This window comes from Pimephales promelas, chromosome 12 (assembly GCF_988280905.1).
Source record: "Pimephales promelas chromosome 12, fPimPro1.hap1.1, whole genome shotgun sequence".
NCBI classification, from domain to species: domain Eukaryota; kingdom Metazoa; phylum Chordata; class Actinopteri; order Cypriniformes; family Leuciscidae; genus Pimephales; species Pimephales promelas.
This window is the reverse complement of record NC_142780.1, coordinates 17,832,788-17,843,416: the sequence shown is the minus strand read 5'-3', so window position 1 is coordinate 17,843,416 and position 10,629 is coordinate 17,832,788. Positions and strand designations below refer to the sequence as shown.

The window sequence follows — 10,629 nt, the reverse complement described above, 5'->3', positions numbered from 1 at the left end:
GAAAATTGAAAGATATTTTTTTTTCTATAGCTTGAAGAAGCTTATGTTTGGTGTTAGTGCTTTGGACAGGGAAAAGTGGTTTTGCAAACCATTTATGGTTTAGGCTAGTACAAATGCACAATATAGCTATTATCAGCCGATATTAGATAATTCTTAGTTTATCGGTAGGCTATCAATCGATATTTGATAAGAACTTAAACTAACGTTGAGGCAAAGTTATGAACAAACATTCTTCCAGTAACATTAATAAAACATTCGTTCAATGTTATCTGGTCAATCAATACTCTCAAAAAGTTTTTTAGGCCAGGTCTAATGTTTTTTTTAAATGTCACTATACTTTTCAGAGAAATTTCAGAAATAACATTTTAATTAATGGGAACTTAAAAGTTAGTAATATACTGTATTATATTGGATATTCAAATTTGCATTCCACTATCACTTTTAGATTATGCTGTCATATAACCCTCACTTTCAATTAATCTTTAAAATTGTGTGTGAATGATTAGGGTATGTCTGTAAGTGTCAACCTGTCACATTCCAGCACTCTCCTTTATGTAAAGAAGCTTCAGTAAATTGGTTTAATAATGGAGGAAAAGACATTTTAGTCAACAGTGTATAGAGAGAAGACAGACAGAGAGCAGCATTATTTACAGTAAAAGAGGGCATCAGAAAAGGACACGTAGAACTCATTTTCTCCTTACAATTAGAGCAATTTTCCCTGACAAATTGTCAGAATTCAAATGGAAGTATGTACAGCTTCTGCAGAATCCAAGATTTACCTGCTACTCAATCTTTGTTGGATTTAACAATATATATATATATTTGTGCAGCATGTCTTCTGAAACTCTAGATGAGAGACGCATGATTACTGGGGTGTTTTTCTCAGAAGAAACATCTGAGAAGTAGCCGACATAAGCAGAAGTCTGTCTGGGAGAAATAATTGAGCATTTTTTATGTTTCTTTAAACACAAAAAACAGAAGAATGCACCAATAAGGGCTCACATTTGTCTTCTATTTTGGACCCATGCCTAATCTCATTCTTTCTCAGTTTTTCCTCTGTTAGTCCCATTATACTTTCTACGTATTTTTAGACATGATATCAATAGCATAGTACACTCTGACCTCAAGAAGTGAAAGATGGAAAGATAGAGACACAGAGAGATAGATATCTACATTAGATACAATAATAAAAGCCAAACAAACACATCTGAAAGCATGTTATTTCTTTAACACACCTTTTTAAATACTTTTCCAATCAAATATTCAGTTCAAGAAAAGAAGATGAGGTCATAGAACTAATAAGAAAGTCAGACTGGGGCATTAAAAAAAAGGAGTGATGGAGATGAAGACAGTTACAGTAAGGAGGTTAGGGTAGTTTTTAATAGGCAGGGTATCTAAGGGTATCCTGTTATATCACTCATGCCCACTGGGATGGCACTGAGGGAGCGATGAGTGGAGAGAGGAAGCGATGAGTTGAAATTGAGAGATGAGTGTAAAGGTCTGTCATCTCATCAGCACCAATGAGACGTGACCAGTGAGGCGAGGCCAAACGGGTCACTGATAGAGAGGACACAAAAACTGATGGGTTTACTTCGTATATTTTATTTTCACACTCTGAAAACACAAAACAACTCAAGGCAAAATCATTGTGCAATCTATCTATCTATCTATCTATCTATCTATCTATCTATCTATCTATCTATCTATCTATCTATCTATCTATCTATCTATCTATCTATCTATCTATCTATCTATCTATCTATCTATCTATCTATCTATCTATCTATCTATCTATCTATCTATCTGATTTTTGATACTGAGGTTTAACTGTTTATTGTGATTAGAAACATACATGGTTATTGTAAACAGTGTAATTACATCAGTACATGGAATTTTCACTAATTTTCACTGGTTTAAAGCTGCAGTCTGTATTTTTTTCCTCTTTGTCGCCACCTCTTATCAAAACCTCCAATTAGCAGTTATTCTCGGAATTAACAACTTTACATGAGTTGTGCCTCGGCACTGCACAGCGCGGATGAATCCAATGTTTTGAGGAGAATCTGCGGCTGTCAGTCACCACGTCGGTGTATACTGTCACTCAGAATCACAGATTATACTTTTTGTAAGTATGACCAACATAAAGATTTTCACCCTAAATTGTCATCTGAACAAGTAAGTAACATCCACTTGTTCTGACCAACTAAGGGGAAAAAAAGCATTGCAGTGAATCGCACTGATTAACGATCATTTATCATATCACGTCAAGCCGTGCAAATTATACTTTGTTCTCAAATTGTTAATGTTAACAATGTAAGAATTGCGTGACTACATGTAATGTCCTTCTGATATATATCCTTGTTTTCGCATGGGTCCGGTGTCTTTTGCATTTTCCAGCGGCTGAATCTGTTGTCACTGGTGATTGTCGTTTGAACCTTTCTGGATCCGCCATCAAATTGACAAGTTTAATTATATCAATTGCTTTGAGAAAAGGCTTAGTATAAATCTCCACCTCAAACATCCTCACACGCAATACAGCCGACTAGCTGAGACTCCTTCTTTATGTGTTCAGATGTGACGTAATGGCGCAATGACACGCTCGAGTCTCCCGCGAAAATCCAGCAGTACCACTGGAATTAAAAACATTATTTCAAGCTTACCGCTTTGAATCGAGCTAAGGCAAGCAGATAGTTTTGAACACTGGCTGGTTATGTACTTGCTCAAAAATTTATTTTGGATAATTTTAAACCGAAAAAAGTTACAGACTGCAGACTGCAGCTGAGCACCCAGGTTTACAAAGTATCCCATCTACATAACCACAATTCTGGGATAAAATAAAAGGTTGGGGAATTTTGACCATGACCAGTCAGTAATTTCGCCAAAATACAAATTCCAGGAATAATGGACGTGATACCAAATTTTTAATGTTTTTTTAATTTGTAAATGAATTTCAGTTATTTCCATCCTACATTTACACATATCTTTTCACCTAACCTGTCACTCCTCCTATCCTGTCTTTCCGACGTCTTAGCATTTTGTCGTCAATGCAATGTTCAAGTTGTATTAGTAGGGCAGTTTGGGCACAGTGTGCAGACTCAGGTCTTTCCAGGTCAGACATCATGAATTTCACTATGCAAGACTAGTTCATGCTGATCTCTGAGACCTCATATTTATATAGTACCAGCTTCAAACAAATAAACACTCAACACCAATTAATTCATCCATAAACTTGAGATTTCAAAGGCTTATTTGAGACCAATTTAGCAATATAATACGTAATGTGAGCACTGTAAATACATAAAATATTTGGTTGATAACAGTTGGGGTTGCTTTTTCTTGACACTAGAGGTTGCAAAATATTATGATGAGATGTAAATTGTTTCATTTTATGCTGATGTAAAAATTTTGATGATATGGTTTAACACGTTCGTAGAAAATTTCTATTATTTATTCTGAATAAACATTAACATACTTTATAATACACTGCAATACTTTATATAGATATGCATAGATATATGGAATAAATCAGAAATATCTAAATTGGCATTTTTTTATAAAGTCATTTGTTTCAATAACAAGGGAACATGGATCCCAATAACTTATTTTTGTATAATACTTAGATGATGCAAACATTTATAATCTCTCTCATATTTGGACTGAATTCTGTTGTATCTACATATACATATGCTCTAACATTCATGTCACAAACAAGTAGTATATATGCTGAAGCATTATTAATTTTTTTGCATCTAGCTGTCATGTGTGTGTCTTCTAAATCATATTACTGAGCTTCTATACCAGTTGTCTGATGCTAAAAGGATGACCAGTGTTTGCTCACCCGTCTACACTTATTTTGTTAACTAAACCAAGCCAGAGCGAACAGGATCTCACACAAAGACTGAGTTTGATCTGAGATGAAATAATCAGCTTGAAGTGAACTTTAAAACATGGGGGCAATCATGTTCATGCTGGTTTCTATGGTGCAGTCAGTTATAATTAGGTCATGGCAACTACTAGCATCCAAAAGGATATCCAATAAGATCCTGTATTGTCCAATGAGATAATGGCATGAATGCATGACCCTTAAATAATTCAGACAAATAATACTCTCAGAGTGGACCGGCTAAATATTATTATTGCTTAGTTTTTTACTGTAAAGATCATTTAAAATCATTGTGGTGTTGTTTTGGAAGGAGATGTTTGGTCTAATTGAGACAGACTCCTATGGTAAGCAAGCTAAAGCCTTTTGTCAGCTTTTGTCACTGTAGTTTAAATCATGAACAGGAGCAGAATAAAAGTCACAAGACGGTTGATGAGGATCGATCAAGGTTTTCTCAGACAGCTGTGAGGGGTGAGGGGGGAAATTCCGGGTTCATGTAGGTGAAGCCTTGGAATTCCTCTTGAGTTATGGCAGCGAGAACATCCGGGTCAGAGGGCGTGAGGGCAGAGGGGGCGGATGTGAAAAACTTATCAAAGTTTTCTCCTTTTTTGCCTCCCTGTGAGAATGGCACACACACGCAAAAATCAGTTGGGTTAAATTTATATCTATTAAATATCAAGCAGACTGAGGGGATGCTCTTGATGATAGTCTAGCGCTGTGAACTAAGAACAGGGGGTGCGAGTACATTCACACAGTATAATAATAATAATAATAATAGCATAGATTAGAATGATAAATATGGGCAAAGAGCTATAGGCAATAGGGGTCAGGCTTATTTTGCTTCTGCAATCTTCATAAGAAAAAATAACACTAGTAAATATGAAAGCACACATGCACAGATGCATGCTGAAAAAAATAAGGAAGAGCAGGCAGAGCACATTAATACATACCCATATATATATATATATATATACAATCAAAAATATATATATAAATATATATATAATCAAATAATTTTTTATTAAAATTCTACCACTAAAGATAAAATTTGCAGTAAAAAAAATATAGATATATATAAAATTTTGGTTGATACAGTAACCGATAATTCTTTATATTTGAAAGCCGATAACCGAAAACAAAAGTCTCACCATTAAAAGCCATGCCCCAAGCATAAAATTATAATGCATTATGAGGTGTCTCAGCTGAAGGTAATTGTCCATTATTTATCGGCTTTAAAATATTGGTCAATTTTTTTATTAGACTGATAATGATAGCATTAAAAAATAAACATATATCTGATGATACCGATGTGGTGGCCGATATATCGCATCCCTACTATATACACACTCACCTAAAGGATTATTAGGAACACCATCCTAAAACTGTGTTTGACCCCCTTTCGCCTTCAGAACTGCCTTAATTTTTCGTGGCATTGATTCAACAAGGTGCTGAAAGCATTCAAGGTGTTGAAAGCACCACATCCCAAAGATGCTCTATTGGGTTGAGATCTGGTGACTGTGGGGGCGCTTGTTTAGTACGCTGTCATGTTCAAGAAACCAATCTGAAATGATTTGAGCAATTGTGACATGGTGCATTATCCTGCTGGAAGTAGCCATCAGAGGATAGGTTCATGGTGGCCATAAAGGGATGGACATGGTCAGAAACAATGCTCAGGTAGGCCTTGGCATTTAAACGATGCCCAACTGGCACTGAGGGGGCTAAAGTGTGCGTCTGTTACATATGTCTGTTCAAAACATCCCCCACACCATTACAGTCATAACAAGGCATGATGGATCCATGATCTCATTCTGTTTGCGCCAAATTCTGACTCTACCATCTGAATGTCTCAACAGAAATCGAGACTCATCAGACCAGGCAACATTTTTACAGTCTTCAACTGTCCAATTTTGGTGAGCTCTTGCAAATTGTCGATACTTTTTGCTATTTGTAGTGGAGATGATGAGTGGTACCCGGTGGGGTCTTCTGCTGTTGTAACCCCAACAAGGTTGTACGTGTTGTGGCTTCACAAATGCTTTGCTGCATACCTCGGTTGTAACGAGTGGTTATTTCAGTCAAAGTTGCTCTTCTGTCAGCTTGAATCAGTCGGCCCATTCTCCTCTGACCTCTAGTATCAACAAGGCATTTTCACTCACAGGACTGCCGCATGATGGATGTTTTTCCCTTTTCACACCATTCTTTGCAAACCCTAGAAATGGTTGTTCGTGAAAATCCCAGTAACTGAGCAGATTGTGAAATACTCAGACCGGCCCGTCTGGCAACAACAACCATGCCACGCTCGAAAATGCTTAAATCACCTTTCTTTCCCATTCTGACATTCAGTTTGAGATTGTCTTGACCAGGACCACACCCCTAAATGCATTGAAGCAGAGAATGTCTAATTGAAGAGAATTGGCACTGGCTGGTTACTTCCGGGTTCTGGACTGGCTGCAGTAACGCGTCTCTGTCCATGTGGGGGCGCTCGCGGTCGAGTGCAGAATGAATGGGAGTCAATGGGATTTCACCCCCATAAATCCACTTTTCTCAGGATGTAATTTTTTGTCAAGTAATTTGAAAGTTTTATTCAAAAGGGAGGGCTAAGAAAATACACTCAGCTGAAAATTGCATTTTTAAGTTCACTCATCTGTTCTAAAAATCTGTTCAAAAATATGATGACGTCACACAATAGCAGAATGCTAGCGTGTTCCGGCCAACAACGGCCTAACCTGTAAGAAATCAAAAGGACATAAGTACTCGTTCATTCGACTTTTGGTCTATAATTTATATTGAACTTGCGGAATCAACAATAAAATCTATGTTTATTTTTAAGTTTTATTTAACGACAAGCAGGTGAAAGAGACACTTTTAGCCGTTTAGCCCCATAGACTCCCATTCATTCTGCTCTCGCCCGCGATCACCTCCAGTGGAATTCTAATGGAACTGCAACCAAGATGATACACAACGGGGCTAATAGGAAGTGCCAAGGCTCTCCGTTAGACGGGCTCTGATTGAAGCAACTGCTATGTGATTGGTTGATTAGATAATTGCATCAATGAGATTATTGAACAGGTGTTCCTAATAATTCTTTAGGTGAGTGTATATATATATATATCCATCCTTCCATTTATTTCTGTATTTATTCATGAATAAATCCCCATAAATATCACCAAAGGGCAGTTTGATGACCTTAGATAATGAAAATAGAAAATGAGCCCAAGTAGGCTACACATAATTTTCTAACATGATGGGGAGTTTTGTGGGGTAAACCTGACCCACACACAGAGACAAGTGTTGTGATAAGTGATACTGACACTTCTGGGTTTGAAGGGAGGCTGTATCTCCAGTCTCTCCAGCCGATCCCAGTCTATCCAGCGGAAAAAGGGATGCTCCCGCAGCTCTCTCTCTGCATCCTCTCCTCCACCCAAACGCTTAACAGGGTTCTTGGTGAGGAGCTGGGGGAGAAACAGATGGAGAAAGAAAGAAATACAGAAAGGATGGAATTACGCTTGTTGTCTAATTTTAGTCACAGTTTTGGGATGTAATGTTAGTATTAAAGATGGGATAGATTGCTCTGCGCATGGACTGTGATCCAAGTATATGTAGGCAACAGAGATGAAAGAACAGGAAGTAGATTACCCCTTTGCAGATGGCCACAGCCTCCCGAGAGAGACTCTTAGGATATGAAACGCTCTGTTCCATGATGGACTGAAACAGCTCCTCCTCATCTATGCCATCAAAAGGAGGCTGATGAAAAGAGCGAGACAGAAGGAGAGGGTGTCTGGGATGAAGATCTATAGAGAAAATACAAAATTAAACCTCAAGGAAGAAGAGGATGAACTATTACCTGCCCGGCCAGCATCTCATAAAGGAGGACTCCATATGACCACCAGTCCACTGCTTTACCATACGGCTGATACGCCACAATCTGAAAACAATACAGATCTATTGTAAAGGGCTTTTTTAGTCTAGATTTATTCAAATGATAATGATATTAAAATTTGATAACATTTTCATTAATCATATTACATTTTCATATGTATGTAATATCATTAAAATGTGTTATTTGTTTAATTGCACTAGTATTTAAATGTTGGGGTTAATAAAACATTTTTTTTTTTTTTTGAAATAAGGATGCATTAAACTGATCAAAAGTGATGTTAAATACATTTATATTGTTATATAAAAAATGTATTTTCAAATTAATGCTGTTTTGCATCACAGTTTCCACTAAAATATAAACTAACATATCTTCACCGTTGACAATAAGACATTTTCTTGATTAGTAAATCAGTATATTAGAATGATTTCTGAAGGATCATGTGACACAGAAGACTAGAGTAATAATACTGAAAATTCAGCTTTGGCATCACAGAAATAATTTCCCGCCCTGTATTTTTGATCAAATGAATGCATTGATGAGCATCATAACAACCCCAAACTTTTGAATGGCAGTGTAGGTATTTTATTATTTTGTAATATTAATTTGAATATTACATCATTAATAAATGATACTTCACACAATACTCTTTAAAATGGAGACAAACAACATAAAGCATGATGACAAGATGAAAACCTTAAGTAGAGAACTACTGTAGGTATGATCTGGTCCATTTTGTTCCTCTGTTGTCTGATTGTGTTGAATTTTTTTGAATTGCAATTCAGTTAATTCCACCTCTCATCATTACAATTCAAATTCAACACCCTGTGGAACGTAACCAATTCAAATCGCTTTCCAACTGAAAGAGAGCCAAAACGTAAATTCAGAATTGTGCCCATCCCTGCTAATTGCTTCATAATTTCATAATGTTATATTCTCAAAATCAGAAATATACCCCTTGCAGAGTTGCTATTACAGGCCTCTCAATGTGCAGATAAGCTCATAAAAATCATATTAAAGATAATTACACAATAAATATGCTAGTGTCAGCCGTGAGTGTGTGTCACAGCGTGAGAAAGAGAGATTAATTTCCTTGCCTGCAGGGACACATATTGCATCTTTTCAAAATGACACGGACACAAAGATCAATAGTTTTTTCTTTTCCCCCCTTTTTTTACATAATGTGATCAATGTGAGCCAGTTTAACTGCTGGGTTAATACAGTACTGACGCATATTGTGCCTGGGTAGACCCACATTTGCACGTATCGCCTTTACATCACACAGCAAAACACAAACGATTTAAGCTCATGCATCACTCGAGTGGAATGTCCATCATGTTGCAGTGTAGTAAACACCGCAGTGAACTAAAATGAAATTACACACAGACTCGCACGAGCACATGCTGGCAGACGTGTGCTGACTGCGCATATCCACTGAGTGTTAATGTAAACACAGAGCCAAGGTCATGAATCAGACAGGAGGAGAAGAAGGATGAAGACGGAGAAAGGGAAACCTCGGGTGCGATGTAATCGGGTGTGCCACAGAAGGTGCGAGTGGTGTCCCCTGCCATCATGCCTTCCCTACACATCCCAAAGTCTGCTATCTTTATGTGTCCTTCACTGTCCAGCAGGACATTGTCCAGCTTTAGATCTCTGCGGACCAGAGAGAGAAAGAGAAATCGAGAGAATAATAAATGACTGTAACATATGGTGTGCTTGCGTAAGGAGATTCCCATCGTGTCTTGTACCTGTATATGATTCCTTTGTTGTGCAGGAAGAACAGACCCAGCGCTATCTCAGCTGCATAGAACCTGCCAACATCAAAATCTCTCATTAACTCCATTAAACATTTCGAATTTCGAGACAGAAGAAAGGGGGTACAACAACAACAACAGAGAAAAAGCAAGCAGGATTCAGACGAAAAGTTGAAGAAGAGAAGTGCTGAACTCACGCTGCATGTGGTTCTTTAAACTTGCCAACAATTTGGATGTGAAACATGAGATCACCTCCATTCACATACTCCATGACGTAATACAGACGATCCTACACAAAAAAATAAATAAAAAAAAAAAACATAATCAACTTCAGAAAATTAATTGGAACTAAAAACAAAACACCAATCAATTCAATTGTTCTCACGCTAAATAGGTAAATAATACAGGAAATGCCACAGCAGATTAGCAATCAGTCAAATCGAAAGATAGATGTTCATAAATACATGAATACAAACACAATTAAGACCTTGTGATCGCACAATGGCAAAAAATAATAATTTAGAGAAATTAAATTTCAAATAAAGCATGGGCAAAGAGTCAAAAGTTAAGTATCTAGTAAAAAAATGCATAGTTTTAAAGTAAAGGGTTAGTTCACCCAATGTTTTTTGGCCTTCTATGGTACCATTTACTCCAATTATAAAGCTCTGATTGTGTTTGGCTAAAAGAAGAAAGTCATATACACCTAAAACGTTTTTTTTTAGCTAATGAAAGGCGAATGAAATTGTCTATTGAAACCAGAGTGATTATATACCCACATGCAGCACAACTGTTTTCAGTATTGATAATAATACAAAATATTTCTTGAGCAGCAAATAAGCGACACTGAAGCTTGGAGTTTTGATGCTGAAAATTGCCGTCACAGGAATATATTATATTGAAAAATATATTAAAATGGAGAACACTTATATTAAATTATAATGCTATTTCACAATATTATATATATTGAACTCACAAAAATTGACTTATATTGAACTCACAAAAAAGTGCCTTAAAATCATTAAGTATATAAAGGTCAAGGTAATTGAAAATGTAAGTGAACTTGACAATTCCACATAATAACAATTAGCATGAAATTTATTAACATAATTTTAATTTAATGCAAC

General features: G+C 36.6%; 1 protein-coding gene across 2 annotated transcripts in view; it reads right to left on the bottom strand.

The window, feature by feature from the left end:
* Nucleotides 1-2,705: 2,705 nt before the first annotated feature.
* Nucleotides 2,706-10,629, bottom strand: part of prkcg (protein kinase C, gamma) — a 29,770-nt gene continuing 21,846 nt past the window's right edge. For both annotated transcript variants that reach the window (XM_039680063.2, XM_039680064.2), the window contains exons 11-17: nucleotides 9,703-9,794; nucleotides 9,500-9,562; nucleotides 9,266-9,404; nucleotides 7,719-7,799; nucleotides 7,511-7,618; nucleotides 7,186-7,326; nucleotides 2,706-4,493 (exon numbers count right to left, since the gene is read on the bottom strand). In XM_039680063.2, the coding sequence (XP_039535997.2) occupies nucleotides 4,332-4,493; nucleotides 7,186-7,326; nucleotides 7,511-7,618; nucleotides 7,719-7,799; nucleotides 9,266-9,404; nucleotides 9,500-9,562; nucleotides 9,703-9,794 (786 nt within the window). In that variant the 3' untranslated portion in view covers nucleotides 2,706-4,331. The remainder of the gene's footprint in view (nucleotides 4,494-7,185; nucleotides 7,327-7,510; nucleotides 7,619-7,718; nucleotides 7,800-9,265; nucleotides 9,405-9,499; nucleotides 9,563-9,702; nucleotides 9,795-10,629) is intronic.